The 23,047-nt window shown below is 39.8% G+C and overlaps 1 protein-coding gene across 2 annotated transcripts in view; it reads right to left on the minus strand.

The window, feature by feature from the left end:
* The window catches only part of GRIA3 (glutamate ionotropic receptor AMPA type subunit 3), a 308,553-nt gene that overhangs the window by 89,006 nt on the left and 196,500 nt on the right, over positions 1–23,047 (minus strand). For both annotated transcript variants that reach the window (XM_062182985.1, XM_062182986.1), the window contains exon 5: positions 20,872–20,925. In XM_062182985.1, the coding sequence (XP_062038969.1) occupies positions 20,872–20,925 (54 nt within the window). The remainder of the gene's footprint in view (positions 1–20,871; positions 20,926–23,047) is intronic.

Here is a 23,047-nt window from a genome sequence, read left to right on the forward strand (position 1 = left end):
GATGAATAAACTAAAAGGAGGGGTACAGCTCAAATTCACCTCAGCAATCATCTTCTCACTCCCAGAAGGCTTCACCCAGTCGTGTAGGCCCTGCATGCTCCCACTTAGGTGTCTTCCACTTCAGTGAGCATATTATAATTTGGAAAATCTTAATTTTTTATTTTTAAAAATTTATTTAAAACTTTAAGAGATCTTTTTTCTGCTGGTTCACTCCCCAAATGGTCACAACAACCCAGGCTGGGCTAGGCCACAGCCAGGAGCCAGGAGCTTCATCTGGGTCTCCCACATGGGTGGCAGGGACCCAAGCACTTGGGCCATCCTCTGCTGCTTTCCCAGGTGCATTAGCAGGGAGCTGCGTCGGAAGTTGGGCAGCTGGCTCTGGAACCAGCACTCATATGGGATGCCAGCATTGCAGGCAGTTTAAAATGCTGTGCCACAACATCAGCCCCATGGAAACATCTTTATAGGAATACTGTGCACTGATCTCTCTACCGCTCCTCAAACGTACCACTGAGCACCTAAACGTTTCTTAGTCAATCTATGTTTTAACACAGACGTATCTGGCACCTGTCAGGCTTGAATTAGACTGGTTGTTATCAAGGGATGGAATGCATCCATAGCAGCACAAACCAGTTCAGGGGGAGGTTACTTGACTTGTTCTGGCTGACAGGAACTGTAGACCAATAGCTCCACTGAGTGCCCTGAAAGCTTATTAGGCTTTACAGGAAGATAGCACTAACCCAGCCCGGTTGACAGTGTGAGGAGAGCAGAAGGAAGGTAGAAAAAGAAAGGAGGTAACAGATGTTTAGGGAGATAAAAGGAGACATCTTGATGCTAAGGGCAAGAGTTGGCTGGCTCCTGGTCCTAGTTTTCTCTCTGCTATTTGCATACATTTTGCTGACTGTAATCTCTTGTCAGATTCAGTGGTTTGAATGTCACTCTGGTGCCCAGCATTTAGATAAATCAGCCCACAGCCCTCAAGGTTGAGATAACCAAGGCTGGATTTTTCTTCAACACCAATGCAGCAGAGCTGACCAGCAAATATCCTAGGAATAGGAGGAGAGAAGAGAATGGGGGTGAGCAGTGGTGTCAGGGTATACAAAGAAAACTGTTTGCTGGCCAAAAGTTAGTTTGCTGTTGGACATCCTTCTCTTCATGATGCTTTCTTAAAAAAAGGTTTTTATTTTTGTATCAAGTACAAATTTTATTTTGTATCAAATACTTTTGTATCAAATAAATCAAATATAAACTCTATGCTTGAAGTGACCATTGAGTCTACAAGATTATAAAAATTCAAGCTTGATTCTCTCCACAACCTCTTCTGAGACACAAATACAGCAGAGCTGACATCCAGCACTAAGAAGGGAAAGGAGGAAAGAGAGAGAGGGTAGGATGATGGAGATTAGCAGGGAGTTTCTGCACAACAGCAGGATTCTGTTAGTTTCTGGGCTGCCTTCTCCTTTCCCAGCATTTTAAGACATTGTAGCTTTCTATCATAATCTTTGATGATTTGTTATGGTTATGATACTTATAACCCTAAGCCAGGTCAAATATTCACCTAAAAACTATGTAAAGACATGAACACAGCAAAGGTGATAATATAATTATCCAAAAAGGACAAGTGGAGTAAATAAAAGGGTAGATAGTCATCAGTGGAAGAGAGATGGAGGATAGGAGAGACTTACTGGCTAAGGCCCAAGAGCTAGTGTTATCCTTCTCCTACTATCTCATTATTTTAAGGCATTTCATTTCTGCATAACCTTTTGTTAGATATTCGTCTTAGGCTGGTGTACCAAATTCCTCACAGTGGTAACACTGAGGCTGAGTCTCTTAAAATCTCTCAAAAGACACTGACATAAAGCAGAGGATCATCAAACACAAGGATGGTAAGAAGGGAGAATGAAAGTGTTGTCAGTGGTAGAAAGATGCAAATTACGAGGGAGGAGATAGCTAAGGAGAAAGATTTTGCTGGATCCTGTTCCACTTCCCACATGGATTCTATTTTTAAAAGCATTCTTTTCAAAAATCCTAAAACAACTTGCTAGAGTCTATTGCTGTGTGTAATCATAGTTGGAAAAGTTACAACTTGAGGCTTGAGTCTACCCATAACCTTGGCATAATAACTAATGCAACAAAGCTAAGCAGTAAACATACAGCAGGCAGGAAATAAGGAAGGGAAGAGTGTGGTAGGAATGGAGAATGTAGGAGGTGGGTTCTGGCTAGAAAACAGGAAATGTCACCAGTCCTGTCCTGTTTATCTGCTATCCAAATTTTAAAGCAATGTACTTTTCTATGACATGTTGTTAGATTTCAGTAAACAACCCTCATGGTGTTTATAATGGGGCCAAACCAATGTAAAAATACTAAAACAGACCATAAAGCAGAGTATATAAAAAGGGAAATAAAATGGTAGTGACAGGGAGGGCCACGGTGGGATGATGGAAGTTAGGAGAAATGTTCTGATTCAGGGGAGAAGTTGACTGGCTTCTGGTTCACTTTCTCCACTTGTCTGATTATTTGAAGACATTTCATTTGTCCGTTACTCTTGCCAGAATTCACTTTTTTTTTTAATTGAGAGGCACAGAGATACACAGAGAGAGCCATCTGCTGGTTCACTCCCCAAGTGCCCACAGCAACTAAGACTGGCTCAGGCTGAAGACAGGAGTCTGGAACCTCCTCCAGGTTTCCTACACGGGTAGCAGGTACTCAACCACTTGAGCCATCTACTGTTACATCCCAGGGTGCCTAACAACAGGAAACTGAAATCAGGAGTGGAACTGGGATTTGAACCCAGGTACCCTGATGGCATCCCTAGCAACATTTTAACTGCTACACCAAACTTTTGCCGTGTAGAATTCAGATCTTGATTGGCTACACAGAAACCTCTAGGTCCAGGCATTACTACAATGAAAATGACCTTCAACAATGTGGATGGTGAAGGGGAAAATCCAAGATGACAGACATTTATAGAAATTAAAAGTTAGGCTACAAGTTGGGGGTGAGAATAGGCTGACTTCTAGTCCACACTCATGGATTATCTCATTATTTTAAGGCATTTAACCTGTCCACAACTCTTCCTAGATTTCTTCCTTTTTTTTTTTTTTTGAGAGGCAGAGTTAGAGAGAGAGAGAGAGAGAGGTCTTCCTTTTTCATTGGTTCACCCCCCAAGTGGCCACTACAACCTGCACGTTGCGGCCAACGCACTGCGCCGATCTGAAGCCAGGAGCCAGGTGCCTCCTCCGGGTCTCCCATGCGAGTGCAGGGCCCAAGGACCTGAGCCATCCTCCACTGCCTTCCCGGGCCACAGCAGAGAGCTGGACTGGAAGAGGAGCAACCGGGACAGAATCCAGCGCCCCGACCGGGACTAGAACCCGGTGTGCCGGCACCACAGGTGGAGGATTAGCCTAGTGAGCTGTGGCGCTGGTCCCTAGATTTCTTCTTAAGAGCTGGCTGCAAAAGGGCCTTAACGTTGAGAATACTGATACTCTAAAACCTGTGTGAGTACCCTAAGATAACAAAAATGAACATTAACCATTCAGACAATTAAGGGAAAAAAATAAGGAGGAAGGTCAGTGATAGGAAAATGGAAAGTAGGAGAGAGATGTTGAAGAAAATACAGGGGCTAGCTGGCTCCCAGGCCACTTTCCACCTGAATTTAACTTTGTAATACATGAACTGCGTTTCTCCACACATTAGCACCTTCAAGGACTGAAAACAGAGGCCATATTTTTCTCACAGGCTTAGCCAAGACACTAATGGGGGAGAGATGACCATGAAGCATTTAGTAAGCATGAAAAGATAGATTAAAAGGGAGTGAAAGAGAGAAACTGAGGATCATAGTATTTTAGGAGTGAGGATCTTGATAGAGAGGTGATGTCTGGTTCCTGGAACTCCTTTGTTAATATCCAAAAATATTAAGGGAATATGCATTTCTATAATGTCTTGTACATATTTTCCATCAGAAAAGATACCCACAGCAGTCAAGTTGGTAAAGGTGAGCCTGAGAATCCTTGGAACCAATGTAAAGGCAGTAATATAGATGAGAACACATACAACAACCAGGGTTATGAAGATGGAAGCAGAGTGGTGTTGATTCAGGGGACATAGTGGCATGATGATGGAAATGAGGAGAAATTGTCTGGCACAAATGTAAGACTTGGCTGACTCATGGTTCACATATTCCTGTTTATGATTTTAAGGAATTCTACTTGTCTATAATACTCTCTAAACTTCTCCATTTGCGTCTGACTTCAGACTTTGAAGTGAGTTTATTGAGGTGGACTCTCTCCTAAATCTTTGCAACGATATGAATGTTACAAATATATTAAATACAATCCACATGGAAAAATGAGAAAATAAAATTGGAAATATCACTGAAAGAAATCAGGAACTTAGTAGAGAGAATTGCCAACCAAGGGGCAGGAATTGGCTGATTCATCATTTACCTGTTTCCATTCTAACAGGGTTTCAAACATACTGCTTCATACCACATATTGTTGCTTCAACCACTGGTATGTGCAAATACAAGCTCCAAGTAACAAAAGAAGCTTCAGTCTCCTGAAAGCTTCCCAAAAAGTCATATAACAGAGTTGACTAGTAAATATCCACAAGGGAAGACAGTGAATGAAAAAATGGGAGGGATAAAAACAGAAGTATTATGCAAAAAACTTTGTAAAAAGGGCAGGAGTTCCCTGGCATCTGATGCTGTCTTTCCTCCTATGACAGGATTTTAAGGCATTTCATTTGCTCATAACCTCTTCCTAGGTTTCACTTATTGAGCTTGCCACTTGCAAATCAACAAGCAAGAATATTTGGTCTGACCCCATAATCTCCCTTTAAAAATAAGACAACAGAAACAACCACTGGATATTTGGAGCATAAAAGAGGAAAATAAAATTCTGAAGAACAGTGGAAGAAATAAGGAAGTTGAAAGAGAAAGGATGACTCTTGGGCAGTTGTTGGCTAACTCCTGGTTCATGAAATTTTTTTACTCAACATGGCTTGAGTGTGCTGTGCTTTCTGTCATACGTCTAGGTTCTGTACATAGATATAGAATACTGAGAGTAGATTTTTTTGGATAAGCTCAGCCAAGACATCAATAATATGGCAGAGCTTACCAAAAGTGTCTAGGATGTAAAAGAAGGTAGGGGAATGAGATGGTTATGACATGAAGGAGAATAGTGAGAGATGAATTTTTTAGTTAAGGGAGGATGTTGGAATGTTCTTGTATTATCATATGTTAAGAAGTTTGCTTGTACATAAATGCTACCCACAATTCATTTCTAGAGCCAACAAATCACAGAGGTGTGAATATTTGGCTGAAACCCATTGATCTCTAAAAAATTGCAATGGACGTGTACGCTGATTCAATGGGAGGGAAAAAGGTGGAAATTAAAGCGGAAAGGCCATGGGTAGAGTAAAGGAAGGCAGGAAAGGAAATGTTGACTACTGGGCACTACTACCACATAGCCAGGAAATGCAAGCAATGACACAAGGGGATGAGGTTATAGTAAAAAATGTTATTATTAGAAGAATGATTTTATATAAAGGATATAAATTTACTGGGAATTTATCACGTTTTTCCTCTTGTCACAATGTTTTAAGACATTTCACCTTTTCATCAGAACTACAACTGGGATACTGGACTGAGTCCATCTGAACTCCATAAATAAAATAATGCCATAGAAATAGCCACCAAATATCAGGAAGTTGAAAAGTGTAAATGAAAGCAGGAAGGGTATTGGTAGACATAAGGAAAGTAGGAGAGAAATGCTGACTCTGGGTTTACTACTTCTCCTTTAATATGGTTCAAAATATGTTGTCTTTTCCATTATATTTGCTAGATTTTATGATATGCATAAGAGAGTCTGAAGGTACAGAACGCTGACAATGTTTTAGACAACTTCAGCAAAGATGCTAATGTAACAACTTACTACCAAATACCCAGGATGTAATCAACAAAAACTGGGTGGGTTGTGGCAAGTGGGGAATACCAGGAATCTAGTTTTGTTATAAATAGCAGGAATTGTCTGTCTCCTAGTCTAACAGCTTCCTTTCTAATATTAAAAAAGCATGTTATTTTTCTGCCACATTTCTAGATTGTGTGGCTGACAGATGCAAATAGAGTATGCAAAGTATAGGAGAGGGAGACTAGATTATTTGGACAACTTTAGCAAAGATACCACTGAAGCAGAGCTGAGCAGTACTTCTCGAGGATGTAAGATGGGAATTGAAGGAAAGGGACAGTGGTACATTACAAATGAGTGTATTACTAGACCATTTTCCCATAAAGAGTATCACAAGATTCTAAGGCATTTAGTTGATAAAAAAATTGTCAGGTTTCATTTACTGAGCTGAAATCTCCCTAAATAACACAACAGAAACAACCACAGAATATCTTGATAGGAAAAGGCAAAAATAGATGTGCAAAAGGCTATTGGCAGAAAGAAGAAAGTTAGGAGCTAAGCACTAAGGTTAGGAGTTAACTAATTTCTGGTTCACTTGTCTCCCTTCTAACATGACCCAAAGCATGTTACCTTTCTATCACATACTGCTAGATTCTACTGGGACTATGCACAGCATAGTGCTCAGGTAGAGAAAACTGAAACTAGATTTCTTTGGACAGCTTCAGCAAAGAACTAATATAACAGTTTACCATCCTCACTCTTTCTCCCTGACAGAAACACCTGTGGGTGGGGCATGACTTCCTCAGCCAATCATCTCTGACCACTTCCATGAATATTCCTATTATCAGACATACTCCAACTGCTGCCACTCAGGTATCTCTCTAGCCCACAGGCCTTGTCTCCTCCCTATGCTCCATTTTCCCTGTGTATCCTGAGTTCTGTGAGTAGCAGTTCAGTGACCACCAAGACAGCCACATATGTGAAAACACACAGTTTTTTAAAAATCATCAGAAATATCATGTCTTTAGAAAAAGCACGAGTTTGATTATTGGTTTAAATATATAATGAGTGGGGCTGGCATTGTGGTGTAGCAGGTTAAGCCACTGCCTATGGCAATGGCATCCAATATGGGTGCTGGTTTAAATCCTGGCTTCTCCCTTTCCAATCCAGTTTTCTATTAATGGCCTGGGAAAAGCATCAGAAGGTGGCCCAAGTGCTTGAGCCACTGCCACCCACGTGAGAGACCCAGATGAAGCTCCTGACTGTTGCAGCCATCTGGAGAGCGAACCAGCAGATGGAAGATTGATCACTTTCTCTCTCTTCTCCCCCCTCCTTCTCCTTCTCCTTCTCACCTTCCTTTTCTCTCTCTCTCTTCCTCTCTCTTCATCTCTCTCTCTAACTGTGCCTTTCAAATAAATAAATGAATCTTAAAAAAAAAACCCATTTCCACCAAAGAAAAAATGTGTTCCAGTATATTTATTTGATTTTTTTTTAAGTAAAGGATGACTCCTATTTTTTTTAAAGCAGATTGCTCTTTTATAGCAACTGCTTTATCCCTTCACTAGCAGTTCATTTCTGCTTGAAAACAAGTTTCTTCTTCTGGCATCTCCTTTCCACACAAAGACATTACAATCTCTCATTTCTTAATTTCCTTTTTCTCATTTTTCACTTTGAGTGTTTGAGTATGAGAGCAGGTATGAGTTCTCCTATAGCTGGGCTTACAGAGTCTGCTTTTTTTAAAAGAGGATAATCTTCATGACACAAGAATTTCAGTCAATGAATTTATTATATTTTGAGGCAGTTATAATCTGTAAAACAAATGGATTCCTTATTTGATTTTGGAATTTTCAACCTGAATTTACTTTGAGACACCGATGACTCTCCAATTAGATCCTCATGCTCCAAGAAACCACTTTCTCTAACTGCCTGCTGACTAAATTCACTTCCATATTCCTTGTGCAACTTAAAAAGAATATGCTTCCATACAAACTTATTGCATTCCCTCAAAATATTTTGTTCTTCTGTATCCCTTTGTTCAATTAGTGGCACTTTAGACCTACTGAGTATGGGACCCAAGTATCTAACTCAACAGCACAAGTGAGTTTTAAGCACAAGGTGAGATTTTGAGAACCACAGACCTACACTCTTGTCCTAGCTTCCTAGATGCTACTCTGACTTCCAGTTCTTTACCTCTCCAGTTTAACCGTCACAAAGTAAATTTGCCAGCCTAAAAATCAGAGAATAATAAACCTTACCTCAAATCATTGCAGTGGTTCCCTACTTTCTCCATGCATATTAACAGCCAAGTATCTTAGCTTGACTTTCAAGAGTTTTCGTGATCTCTTCCCCTCTTCTCCTAGACCATTTTCCCCAAAGCAGACATCATGCTCTAGCCATTTCATATCCCTTTTGAAAAATATTTATTTATTTGAAAGTCACAGTTACAGAAAGAGGGAGGGAGGGAGAGAGAACACAAGATTTTCCATCTGCTTGTTCACTCCCCAAATGGCTGCAATGACCTTGGTCAGGCTGAAGCCAGGAGCGAGTACCTTCATCTTGGTCTCCCATATGAGTTCCAGGGCCAAACACTTTAGGCCATCTTCCGCTGCTTTTCTCAGACCATTAACAGGGAGCTGGATTAGATGTGGAACAGCTGGGACACGAGCTGGCATCCATATGGGATGCCAGCATTGCAGGCTGTGGCTTTATTCATGACACTGGCTCCTACCATCATATCCCTTTTAAACTTTGGTTTCTTTGTCTAGAAATAGTCCCTATCATACTGAATAGCTCTAGGAACCTCTATTGAAATTTATTTTTTCTTGACTCTCCTATCCTTCCACTTAATTCTTATTAATATTATTTTAATTGATACATAATTATATACCTTTATGGTATACAATATGATGTTGTGATACATGTATACAATGTGGCATGATTAAATACAGTGAATTAACATCAATCACCTCTCCTATCATTTTTTATGTTGATTCACTTGAAATTTGCTTAGTTAGAAATAAAGAATACATTAGTGTTGAAAATAATCATCTTTCTGTGCAATAGATCTCATAACTTATTTATCCTGCTAACTGAAACTGTGTACACTTTCATCAACCGCTCCCCCTTCCCTACTTCCCCAGCCTCATTCCACTCCTAACTTCTATGATTTCAATTTTTTTAGATTCCACATAGAAGTGAGATCATGCAGTATTTGTTTTTCTGTGCCTGGTTTATTTCCCTTCACATAATGTCCTCTAGATTCATCCATGTTGTTTCAAGGGAAGGGATTTTCCCTCTTTGAAGACTAAATATTCATATATATATATGTACATTTGTTCATATTTATTATATATTTTTATCCATTTGTCCACTAATGAATACTTAAGTTGATTTCCGGATTCCATTATCTTGGCCATTGTGAGAAATGCTGCAATGAAAATGGCAATGTAGATATCTCCTCCCCATACTTATTTCCTTTGTATATATACTCATAAGTGGGATCACTCAATCATTTGACAGTTCTATTTTTAGTTTTTTTTTGGGGGGGAAACTCCATGCTATTTTCCATAATGGCTGTGCTAATCTGCTTTCCTGTCAACAGTGTCTAAGAGTTCCCTTTCCCCCGTATCTTCACCAATATTTTAAGTTAGTAAAATAATAGATAAGAAAAAGCTCCAAAGAATTTGTCACTGTATCCTCTACCACGTCCTAAGAGAGTCAATTATGCTCCTTAGTTGTTGTACATTCTTATGTCGGCTTGTGGATTTTTGTCTTCTTTATTGTATTACTTCCCATGCGTTATATGCAATAAATATATGTAAATGCTCCACAACATCATTACTAAGTGACTCCGAAGTCCAAGTTCTCTGTTGTGATAAGTGGAATTTCTGTCAAACTCATTTTATTATTTCATAGGGAGTTTATAACTAGAAGTGAGAATTAGATACTCAATGACTTTTATGTGCTTAGCCTGAACTTATTAAATTTTAGTGTTGCTTGTGTTTCACCAATTCTGTTTGGTCGATACCGATGGTTTTGCTGGCCATATGGGTATTGTTTCCATTGGTTGGTTTAGTAAACTTTGTGTGCAGAAGAAAGAGATTAGAGGATATGAGAAATGGCAGGGGAATATTGGAGGCAATTCTATGTTCATAGATATGGTGTTTTGAAACTTCACTTTCTTATTTTCTATGTACCAAGTATCTGTTCATTTAATTATTTGCCTCTGTGCAGCAATAGTGATATTTTTTGACAACATGGGTAAAATCTGCAGAAGTAATTTCTTTGGGAAGGAAACTACTCATTTGGATTTTTAAAAAGATTTCTTTGATTTATTTGAAAGATAAAGTTAGAGATGGGGGGGAGAAAGAGAGAGAGAGAGAGAGAGAAAGAAAGAAAGAAAGAAAGAAAGAAAGAAAGAAAGAAAGAAAGAATCAAGATCCTCCTTCAACTGGTTCACTCCCCAAATGGCTGCAATGGCTGGAGCTGAGCCAGGCTGAAGCCAGGAGCCTGGAACTTCATCCCAGTCTCCCATGTGGGTGGCACGGGCCCAAACACTTGGGCCATCCTTTGATGCTTTCCCAGGCCATTAGCAAGGAGCTGCATCAGAAGTGGAGCAGCCAGGACTCTCATTTGGATTTTTAAATTATGCTTAACTTCATCACTAGTTTAATGTCTCAATCACATTGCATCTGTTTGCTTGATTCAGTACACTGGTGCCCACATTTGAATGTAACTGTATAAAGCTATGAACTTTGTACATAAGAAGTTCATACAGGACTTTTTAAGCAACCTTGGTTGGTTCCCTAAAGCTGTCTTTTACACAGACATTGTTTACACAACTGGCATTCAAGCAGATGGAATCTTCCAAAGATTCAAATGAGTTTGGTATTATCCTTTCTCTCTACATTTGTACATATTATAAGTCACTTTCCCTCCAGTAGTGTGGATAATTGAAACTTGGAAATCAATGTAGTCAAGGCTTTTAAAGTGTTTATTTTCAATATATGATACGTGATTTCCTTCATATAGTATTATTCTTAGGGCACATTTTGCACATGGTACAAATAGAGACAAGATAAGTTGGGTGATGTTCATAGCGTTGAAGATTGATTATGCTTGAGGAATGGGAAACATGACTTGCCTATTGGGAAGATAGACGTAGTAGGACGAGGATTGGAAGAGTTCCAAGGATATCTATCTATCTCATAATTTGGGTTTGTTGGCTTTTCATTTATTACTATTTGAATTGTTCATGTGGGTGATGCTTCAATAAGGAATTGCAGAGTAATTGTGGTGACTCAAGTTATCAGTTTGCTATGAGAGATACAAGTCTTTCTAGAAAGCTGGTGCATCCTCCTGGGAGGGTGTAGTGTATAGAATTGAAGATTACACCATTCAAATTAGCACTTGATTACAGGTTGTTTCAATTGTTTATTTACTCTTTCATTCTTGAATCCAATCAAAGAGTGTACTTTGAAATCTTCTAAGTACTAATTATTGGTACAGTGGTGAACCATATCAAACTTTATCCCTGCCCTCATGATACTTTAGTCCAGTGGGAGTTATTTGTATGAGTAAATAAATAATCAAACCTTGATATATGTGCTTAATAGTGGGGAAAAATAGCCACTAATATATTTTTTACTAATAACTTTATTGAGGTACAATTTATATATCATAAAATTCATTAGGTTCACAATGATCTTTTTTAAAGCATAAATCAGATCATGTCTTCACCTCCACCTCCTGCTTGAAATTCTTCAATGGATTTCTGTTTATGTTGAAAAAAGCTCAACTCCTTAATCTGGCCTGATAAAACCTTACATAATCTGTACTGTCACTCATTCTACTGTAGCCAAAATTGCCTTCTGACAGTAAGGGAATATATCAGTCTTTTTTCCATTTCAGGACCTTCGTGAATGTTGTTCTCTATGTATAAATTTTTCCTGATTCTACATGTAGTTGTATCTTCCTCAGTCTTCACATCATTATTTCAAAAGCCATGTTTTTCTAAAAGGTCTTCTGTGGCCACACTATACAGAATATTTATTCCCCTCTCTACTTTCTCTTCATTCCCTCTCCTAGCACCTGTTCTGTCCCCGTGCTAACTATCACAAGTCTGACCTGTCCTATATATTTTTTTGTTGTCCTATATAATTATAAGGTTCGTCAGGACACTATGCTTTGTCTCCTTTATGGTAAATTGAACAAAGTCTTGGGCACATGGCAGTAGAGAGAAACAAGACTTATTGTGAAGGTGTTTAGAACAGTGCTATACAAGGCTGGAGCCGTAGCTTAACAGGCTAATCCTCCGCCTTGCGGCGCTGGCACACCGGGTTCTAGTCCCGGTTGGGGCGCCGGATTCTATCCCGGTTGCCCCTCTTCCAGGCCAGCTCTCTGCTATGGCCCAGGAAGGCAGTGGAGGATGGCCCAAGTCCTTGGGCCCTGCACCCGCATGGGAGACCAGGAGAAGCACCTGGCTCCTGGCTTCGGATCAGCGAGATGCGCTGGCCGCAGCGGCCATTGGAGGGTGAACCAACAGCAAAAAGGAAGACCTTTCTCTATGTCTCTCTCTCTCACTACCCACTCTGCCTGTCAAAAACAAACAAACAAACAAAAAAAACCACAGTGCTATACAAAGTGCATGCTTACTGATGGCTGTTTCACTGTTTGTTACCAGACTGAGATGATATAAAGAAAGAAATTGAAAGTAAGCCTTTCCAAACCTTTATAGTAATTTGACAGTGCAATATTATGGCTATTGAATATACTAAAATTTGGACTATATTTTATATATCCTGTTTTCTTTATTTCCTTCTTTTGTAACTTATTTTAACTGCATTTTTGTTGGTCCATGCAAATTTGGAGGAAAACTTGGCCCATCTTCACAGATATTGCAAAAAGCACTATTTTAGAGGACATGATCAAGAAGCATAGGGGAGAAGACAGAATTCGTTCAACCTAACTTGTTGGAATATTGGGTTAGAGGTGATCTTCCCTTGTTAGTTTCATGCAGCACAATGAAACAGCAAGAGCAGAGAGAAAGAGATCGAGAGAGACAGGGGAAGGAGGAGACAAGAGGGGGGAGGAGAGAGTGTTTACTATAATGGGAGCATCTTGGCAGAGGGAGAATGAATGTCTCAAGTTGGCTACTTTAAGCTGACAAGTGTCTGTGACATTCTAAATGCATAGTAGGAAGCTGGACCTCAGCCCAGTCTCCACTCCTCATGTCCTTGGTGTACTGCGGCATCCTATATCCATTTGGAGAAGAAATTAATCCTGAGCTACCAGAGACATTGTGTACCCAGGGGAGATGACTGGGCTCTCTGGCACTTGGGACCCGTGGGAGTTTTTCCCTCCAAAGCCCTCTCCCTTGCTTGCAAAGCTAGGCTCTAGCCCAATGAGCTCTGTGTTTACATGCCATCTGCTGAGGTGTCAGGGATCACAACACGTGGCTTTGAGCATTTGAATTTTGTATTTAGAACATTACAAATGGGAGAACAAAGGGAGGGAAAGTAGAGAACAGAACAAGAAGACCTGGAAGGGGAAGGGAGCATAAGGAATAGTTGTTATTGGCAAGCCAAACAGCATGACTCAATCTCATTCTAATTCATTTTTTTTTCTCCTAAACAAAGCAAGCTCCTCTCTGTTTCAAGAACATTCTAAGATCTGGTACGCCACAGAGTTCACTTTCTTATGCCTAGTTTGTTTCTGTCTGTCTCTTTGGGTTCTATTTTATGAGTAAGTGTTTGTTTTAGTAAAATTTTGGGAAAATTAGATTTCATCTAGTGCACGTTCCCATCATTATTTTCTGGCACACTAATAATGTGAATGAGGTGGTTGTGGAGGGAAAGAGAGAAGAGAGTGAGAAAGAAAGAAGGGGCATGAGAGACTCTCTCTCTCTCTCTCTCTCTCTCTCTCTCTCTCTCTCTGTGTGTGTGTGTGTGTGTGTGTGTGTTAAATGAGGGGGAGAAGGTGACAGGAGATAGTAATGAAGATGTAATTGGTTCCTGTTAAGACTGGCCCTTTGGACAGGTTTCAAACCCAGATTTGCAAAGCTGTCTTTGTTGTTTAAGCCCTTTTATCTTTTGCCATTTCACCATCATGAATGTGCAGCTTTCGCTTCATTCATTAGTGTTTGTCTTTATAAGTGCTCTTATGTTACTTTTGGAGGGTTGGCCTTCTGTTTCACTGAGATGGTCGAGTGGATAAAGCAGGAAGAGCCAGGTGCTTTGCTAGGAATCTAACCAACCTGGGTTGAAAATCTAGACTGGCATTGGATCAGCCAAGAGAGTCTGGGCAAGTTATATATTTTTCTGAGCCCATTTCCTGATCTATAAGAGATTCAGAGGGCTGACACTGTGGCGTAGCAGGTAAAGCCACCGCCTGCACTGCCAGCATCCCATATGGGCACCAGTTCGAGTCCTGGCTGTTCCACTTCTGATCCAGTTTTCTGCTATGGCCTGGGAAAGCAGTGGAAGATGGCCCAGATCCTTGGGCCCCTGCACCCACGCGGGAGACCCGGAAGAAACTCCTGGCTTCAGATAGGTCCAGCTCCCGCCATTGTGGCCATTTGGGGAGTGAGCCAAAAGTTGGAAGTCCTCTCTCTCTTTCTGCCTTTGCCTCTCTGTAACTCTGTCTTTCAAATAAATAAATAAATCTTTTTTTTTTAAAAAAAAGAGATTCAGGGTGGTAAGTGGGCAGGAAGTCTTCCCTCATAGGCATTCTGAGATGATTAATTGAGAAGTCCAAAGAAAATAGCGCAACAGAAAGGAGTGTAAGATACATGGACTTCCTTCTCTTTTTTCCCCTAGTACAATGATTGACTTGCTTGCTTGCTGCTATGGCTGACAGCTGACATTACCTAACTGCCACTTGCAGTGTCAACAACTTTGTCAACTCTCTGGGGTTGGTGTTGACCTCAGCAGGGAAACCATCAGATCTTCTGAGACTGTGGTTGATTGGTACAGCACTGAATGAGCCCTGTTATTGCTCATGTTCTCCTCTGGGCACCTCAATTGCCTGGGTTCTTTTTTTTTTTGGTCTGTCTTTTGGGTTTACTAAATGTCTGTTGGGTCATCTCAACCCAGAACCTGTCTGCCTTGTGTCAGCTGCTAGATTCTTTTCACTGGTCCTTCAGATTCTCAGCTCTGCTTAGAACCTGGCTAACAGTACTCATACCTCTCTTGACTTTTGCCCACTTGGACTAATTTCAAAGCTTCAGTGTGCCTTATAACTTTATATCCCCAGAGATGACAGGGCTTTGGTTTTGCTTCCTGTTTGTAGCCTCAGCATTCACCCAGCTGCTCTGCCTATGCAATTACTCCTGTTTTACTTTAGTCCAAACTGACCTCCAAAAGTGAAGAAATGAGGAGCTCAAAGTGATCTTGTAGTGTTTTCCAAATTTTAGGCATTACTGTACCTTTATTGTTCTTTATAGTTCTTGTCCCATATAGGTAGAATACCTGAAATACAATTTACTTAATAGTTTTTTTTACATTGACTACATTTTTAAACCTAAGTATCTACTTTAGCCTCATGCCTTTACAGTAGTATCTGTAAAATCGCAGAATTGGTTGGATAGTTTTTTTTTCTAGAATACATTTAGTGTAAATTCAAAACTTGTGAGTTAAAAAAGTTTTGCCATCTCATATGCAAATAGCACATTCTTGGAAATAGTGATCAGGTCAAACTCTTCCATTTCATAGATTGAAAAATAAACTCACAGAGGTTTGGTTTGCCATAAGGCTAGTTGGATGAAGTCTTGGGATTCAAACCTGATTCCTAGTTCACAGTCTAGTGCTTTATTGCATTATACCACATTGTCTCCATCATCTATTCCTTTTTTTAAAGTCTAGGGTTCTTCATACAATCACTGAGATATTATTATTGACAGATATAAAAATAAATTATGATACATAACATGCCTAGGAATACAGTTTTAAGGATCCTAATCCAGGACCTTAACATGAGCAAAAGAGATTGCTTGACTGATAGAGTATCTAAAGGGGCACTTCACAAATGTCCTAGAAAATAGAATGAAAAGATAGATTTATTGTAATGCAAAAAATCTGAAATTATGCATATTTTTCCTAAAATGCATTTTGTGAACATTTTGAAGACTGCCTGTATGCATGGATTTCAAAATTATTTGCAAGCACATAAACTTATATTTTAATTCTAGTTTCCATAAACTTTTTGCAGTACCCTTGAACATGCTGATTGTTTCTGGGACCAGAGTAGAAAAACATCAACATCTTACAGTCCTGGAAGAGAAAATAAGATTATGGGAAAACTCCTTTAAAAAACAAAAAGAAGACAGGAGCCAGCATTGTGGCATTAGTGGTTAAGCTGCCACCTGCAATGCTGGTATCTCATATGGGCATGGGTTGAAGTCCTAGCTGCTCTGCTTCTGATCTAGCTCCCTGCTAATGGCCTGGGAAAGCAGCAGAAGATAGTCCAAGTCTTTGGGCCCCTGTACCCATGTGAGAGACCCAGAAGAATCTCCTGGCTCCTGAGTTATGGCTTTGGTCTGGCCCAGCCCTGGTTGTTGCTGCCATTTGGGAGTGAACTAGTGGAGGGAAGATTCTCTGTCTCTCTTTGTCTCTCTCTCTCTCTAACTCTGCCTTTCAAATAAACAAAATAAATCTTTTTTTTTTTTTCAAAAAAGACATTACTAACTAATACAGATTTGAAAGAGACTTACTTTCTCTGTTGGGATGTCTACTTCTGCCTTGACAGATCACATCTCTGGCCTTATTCCTGGTGCAATCTTTTGTTTCTTCCAGGAATTGCACCAAGCTGGAATTTTCTGCAGCTTTTTGTCCACTCTGAAATGTACATCCTGACCTGTGACAGGACTTTGTTGAAGTATTCATGGAATAGCCAAGCCTTCTCACTTTAGGATTGTTACTAGAGAAGGTCCATGTAAAAGCACAAGGAAGTCTTTGCTAGATAGATGGAGCCCAGGATCAATGGGGAAACTAGAAACTATAGTGCGGATGATTCCAGTAAGCTTAGTCAGGCAATGTGAATATTCTTGAATTTGTATTTGTAGAAGAAAGGAGTGGTTCTGTGATGTTGCAACACCAAAACTCAGGTTAGACTTTGCTCCTTTGTGTGTGTGTGTGTGTGTTTATATATCCTCAGATTTCAGCCTGCTGACTCATTTGAAAAGGAAGCATCTTCTTAGCTCCGCTTCTCCCTTTTTTGATCATCCACATGACTTCTAAATGGTTTTCATTTAGTTTTTGGGTTTGTGTCTTTGCATGAGGTATTTTTGATATTTTCATCTGCTTAAAAAATCTGGAAACCATACTAGGGATAATCTGTCTCATTATTATTATCAGAGATGGACAGTATTTCTTATCTATATTGCCAAATACAATTTAATATAGAGTACAGGAACTTACGGCAACACATGGCTGAGTTCAAATGAGAAGAAAGTCACTAGAGGAACAGAAAGGGTGGCAGCTCAAGACATGATAAATGAGTTCGTGTTTTCATTACTCAGACTGACATGATACTATATATTACTTACTTTTTGAAAGACCAGAACTTTGCTTGTTCTTATAGTAGACATTCCCCCCAAGGTTCCATCATTCTAGTTTTTGAGGCATAAAACTTCTCACATTTATTATCTCATGCTTTCTGTGGATCATAGGTCCAGGTAAAGTTTAATTGGGTCTTTTGTCTAGGATCTCATGAGGCTGTAATCCAGGGTTGGATTCCCATCCAGAGGCTCAACAAGGGAAGGGTTCACTGGGTTGTTGGCAGCACTCAGTACAAGGTTTCATGATTCTGAGTTGTGTGTTAGGATTCAATTAATGATTCTTTCCCATAGCCTTGTCCTAGTGTTTCTCTCTTGGACTTTCGTCACACAAGTTTTTATTTATCACAGGTCAGTATCTCGAAGTTGAAACAAAAGCTTATCTGAAGGACTGTCAGTAGGAATAAGAAGCATCAGTTGGAATTCTAGATCAGTAAAGGTCCTTATAGATTATCTGCTCATCCCAGGCCAACTGAAACAACCATGGCTCAGATCTTTCCTGAGGAAAGAACTTGCATCAGGGAGTAACCTTAGGCAACAGCTTCCAGCTTCTGGTGCCTTCAGGGTCTGCCTCAGCTTTCAAGGTGTGTGCTTGCTGGGCAGCTGCCAGCCAATGACTGAGCAAAGAGAGGATGCAGTATGCAATAGTTTGTCATTTGGGGGCAGCATATGGCTCCTCTATGTGCAATCTTTGCACTGGAACTCTCAGTTGTGTAGCCTGACATTTTCTTTGAGCTACACCACAGTGTGAAGCCCTTCCTACCGAACTTTCCTCCTTTCCCCTTCCCTCCTTCATACCTGTATTATAGTCTGAAGTTCTCCCTGTATATTTGTGTCTCCTTCCCTTTTATCTCTCATGGGTATTACTCATAAATATATATCTTGAACTTCTTATTATCTTAGCTTCTGCATCCAAAGGACTCACTCAACATATGAATGAACTCCCTCCATTCTCACATGAGTTTTATATTCAGAAAACTGAAATCCATAGCTGCTTGCTTGCAGTCTGTGTGACAACTCAGACATCCTGACCCTCAATTCAATATTAAACTTCAGCACCCATGTACAACCACAATCACATATACAAAAAGCAGATTTTTATATATCTCTCTATTGTTTATGCTATTGAGTACTTGAACATTAAAAATATGTTCATTTCTTTTCTCTTTGACTCTTAAATAAATGTATTTTAAATTAAAAACAGGGGAGAGAGAAAGAAACCATTCTCTCTCACTTCCCCCCTCCCCCTCTCCCCGTCTACCCCCACCTGCTGGTTCAAGCCCTTGATGCTCGCAACAGTACCTGACTGAGGTTGAAGCTGGAAACCAGGGACTCAATCCAGGTTTCCCAATGAAGGTGGCAAAAGCCCAGTCACTTGAGCTATCACTGCTACCTCCCAGGGTCAACATTAGCAGGAAGCTGACTCAGAAGTGGAGCCAGGTATCAAACCCAGGCATTTTTGTATGGACACAGGTGTCTTAGTTACTAGGCCAAATGCAGCCCCTAAAAAATATTTTATTTCTGTTAAATTACTACTTTAGTGTAATAATATCTGCAGTTTTGATTTTGATAAGCTAGTTTTATAATTTGCCAATACATATTAAAAGATATTTCCATTAAAATTAAAAATCTGTGTGTGGACTATGTAAAGTCACCTTATGTCCTGTCAGTGATAAGTGGACCCCATTTTTTTGTTTGTTTTTTTCTGACAGGCAGAGTGGACAGAGAGAGAGAGACAGAGAGAAAGGTCTTCCTTTGCCTCTGGTTCACCCTCCAATGGCCTCTGCGGCCGGCGCGCTGTGGCTGGTGCACCGCGCTGATCCGAAGGCAGGAGCCAGGTGCTTCTCCTGGTCTCCCATGGGGTGCAGGGCCCAAGGACATGAGCCATCCTCCACTGCACTCCCAGGCTACAGCAGAGAGCTGGCCTGGAAGAGGGGCAACCGGGACAGAATCCGGTGCCCCGACCGACTGGGACTAGAACCCGGGATGCTGGCGCCTCAGGCGGTAGATTAGCCTAGTGAGCCTCGGCGCCAGCCGACCCCACATTTTTAAACACTGCAATGTATACTCTCTTTCTAGGGCAAATAAGGTAGAAGAGAAGGAAAGAGGAGATGAAGGAAGGAAGAAGGAGGTAGGAAGGAGAGCAGAATATTTATTGGTGAGGCAGAAATGAAAAAAAAAACATCAATAATTGTGTCAGGTACCTTGTTGTGACATCTATATTTTCTGCCACGCCTTAATCTAAACTGCATTGAGAGAAAAAGAACCACAATCTTTTACTTAATTGCGTACCTAAGTAGCAAATTGAATGTATTCAGATTAAGAAATGTGTCCTCATAAAAACTTGGTTCATATGTCCCCAAAATGGACTGAAGTGCTCCACTTGGAGCCAATTATTAGAAAAGATTCACACTACATTTCAAAGTAGTAGCTCTAGTCTTCATCTTATAAAGTGTTTGTACATACTTCCTAGGAAAGAAGCTTAAGTAACATTTGGCTTCTCATTTAGAAAATACTCATTATTAAAATAAGATCTCTCCTTTGATTTAAGGAACCTGAGAATATAATTACAATAATCTTTCACCTTTGTTGCTATTCTTTTGGTTTAAGAGCTTTATAATGATCATGATTCTGTTGTGCTAATGAAGCAAAATTGGGATTACAACTCATGTTTTGTATTAATTGAATAGATTCTTAGTATTGTTGTAATTTCATATTTCTCTTTCATTCTATGGAGATAGTATTATTCAGAACCTCTGCCAAATAGATATTACTAATTTGTAAGCCATTTTGTTCTTTCCTAAACAAATTGCCCTTATAGGGAAAGAAGAAATATAATATAATATAAACCTTGATGACATACTGGCATCTAGAATATCACACCTTTAAAAGGCCTGGTAAGTTTGAAGGTAAAGATTCAAATTGTGATGCATGTAAGTAGAAAGGTGGCTATACACTTTGACAGGGTCACTTAATATACTACGTTGAAATCTACTCTGGCATCTAGTTTGAAAAGATTTGGTTTCATCTTCTGAAAGGAAAAATCTTGTAGAGGTGTGCATATATTCTTGGATTAATTGGGACAGAGTCAGTTTCCTGTGTGTTCTGTCCTATGGTTTATATTTTCAAGCTGATTAAACTATAGTTTACATTATAAATCTAAATTGAATCCAAGAATAATAAGTGAGGAATCATGTCGAATAATTTTCAAGTGAGGGGAAAATGTATCTTCATGGATAAAATGAAGACAGTATAATTGAATGCTACTGCATTCAGGTTTTGGTATTTACTGAAGTCATTTTTCCAAGCTCCTAGAGAATACATGAGGTACTTCATGTATTTCCTTTTTGGGTGATTACAGATGACACAAACTAAATACAGCATGCTGCCCAGGGACACTTTGCTTGTTCTTACCAGGTTAGCAAGCATGTAGTGATAACCTCTTGAATGTTTTCCCAGGATCACGACCTGCAGAAAGAAGAAAGAAGAAATTTTACTTATTCAGGAAGGGCATTTTCAACTGCACAAACAGTGCAATGGCTGGAACATGCTTTTAAATGATGAACAAAGTGGTGTTAGGACTTTAAATACAGTACAATCAGTTAATTGGACCAGATTCCTTGTTGATGCATTTCAGTTGCAGCCAGATAAAACAGGAAGAATTGCCAATATCAAAGTTAAAATGTCAAAACAAAGAGGGGCAAAAATCCTCTAAACTTCCAGGTCAGTAGCATCATTGTCACTTAAAATAGATGGCAAAAGCAATGAAGCTGATGATTCTTCCACCCATGAACTGGATTTCTGTACTTAGCTGTTGAGATGGAAAATGAGCTGAACTTTGCATACAAATTAGAAAATAGAATGTACTGTACATTTTTGTGGTTATCTGGAATGCTTAGGGAATAGAACACTTGAAAAATGGGGTTAATGGGATTTTCAGGTTAACTGAGGTTGCTTTTGCTTATTGAAAACTTTCCTAAAAGGCTTTCTTTCCATTTCCTTCCTGAATATGAAACACCTGTGATTTTCTGCACATCTTTTGGTGCTGATCACCATGCCTTAGGGCAGTCGGGGAGGGGGTTCCCCTCAGGGGACATTTGGCAATGCCTGGAGCCATTTGTGGTTGTCACAACTGGGAGGTGTACTGTTAGCATCTAGTGGGCGGAGGCCAGGCTTGTTGTTAGACATCCTGTAGCACTCAAGGCAGCCTGCACAACCAATGAAAATGTCAGTAGTGCTGAGGCAGAGAACCCCTTCCTCGAGGTCATCATTCTTATCACAGTTTTTATGAGGAAACTGTATTAAAACTACGCCTTCTAGTTTAGAGATGACATTTTTGTTATTTTAAAATGTTATGTGTTTTTCAGATTTATTTATTAATTGAAAAGGCAGAGTTAGAGATGTTTAAAATATTTATTTATTTTTAGATTTATTTCTTTTTAAAGATTTATTTATTTGAAAGGCAGAGTTATAATGAGAGAGAGAGAGAGAGAGAGAGAGAGAGAGAGAGATCTTCCACCTGCTGGTGCACTCCCTGAACAGCCAAAAAGGTTGAAGCCAGGAGCCCAGAACTCCATCCAGGTCTCCCATCTGGGTGGCAGAGTCCCAAGCACTTGGACCATCCTCTACTGCTTTCCCAGGCCATTAGCAGGGAGCTGGATCAGAAGTGGAGCAGCCAAGACTTGAACCAGCACTCCAAAATGAGATGCCAGTATTGCAGGTGGTGGTCCAATCTGCTGTACTACAACACTGCCCCCATTTTTATTATCTTAACATATGTATGTGAGTTGACTATTTTGCAATCAAATGTATTGGTTGGAAGTTGGAAGATTTTCACTAAATACTTGGTTTAAGTTTACTTCCTTATAGAAAAGCACAGCAAAATTTCTGGCAAATGGAGGACTTCATAATTCTTCTGTGCACTATTTCACATATAATACTCCCATTTTACCCTATTCCCACAAGCCCTATACCAAAAATTCTAAAAAAGAAAAGACCAAGGGCAAAACATGACACATTTTGCAGTGAAACCTCACCTAGCTCAACATCAATAGGGTCATAGCTGCCCCATAAAAGAAAGGATTTGAAATAATAGACATTACTCTCTTAAGTACTGGGCTTCGAGCATTTCTGATGGACTCTTTCCCTAAAATACAATACACACAGCCCTGAGTTTTTCAGCGGAAGTTACTGAACACAATAAACCATAGGCTGATGACTCAGGCATTCACAACAAATATCCATGATTATACTGTGCAGTGGTACAACACGGTCTACTTCGTTTTGTCCCCTCCTTCTTCTTTAAGTCAGTCTGTCACTTCCTCTGCCACTAATGTACCTCTTTCTAATATCACTCCCTGCCTGCATCTACACCCCTTATTGTTTGCAGCTTTTAATTTACTCTGAACTGGAAAACTAAGATCGGTAAGAATCGTATGTGAAAGAGTTAAGAAAGCATTGGAAGCAAGGATGAGGAATTAATTATGGGCTTTAGTACAGCAGCTTTGTGACACCTAAGTGTTCCTATCTTTAGCAAACTTTCCCATGGCTTCCAGTTTAAGGCTAAGTTTTGGAAGGATGATGTCGTGAA

The sequence above is a fragment of the Lepus europaeus genome, chromosome X (genome assembly GCF_033115175.1).
Source record: "Lepus europaeus isolate LE1 chromosome X, mLepTim1.pri, whole genome shotgun sequence".
Taxonomy (NCBI): Eukaryota; Metazoa; Chordata; class Mammalia; order Lagomorpha; family Leporidae; genus Lepus; species Lepus europaeus.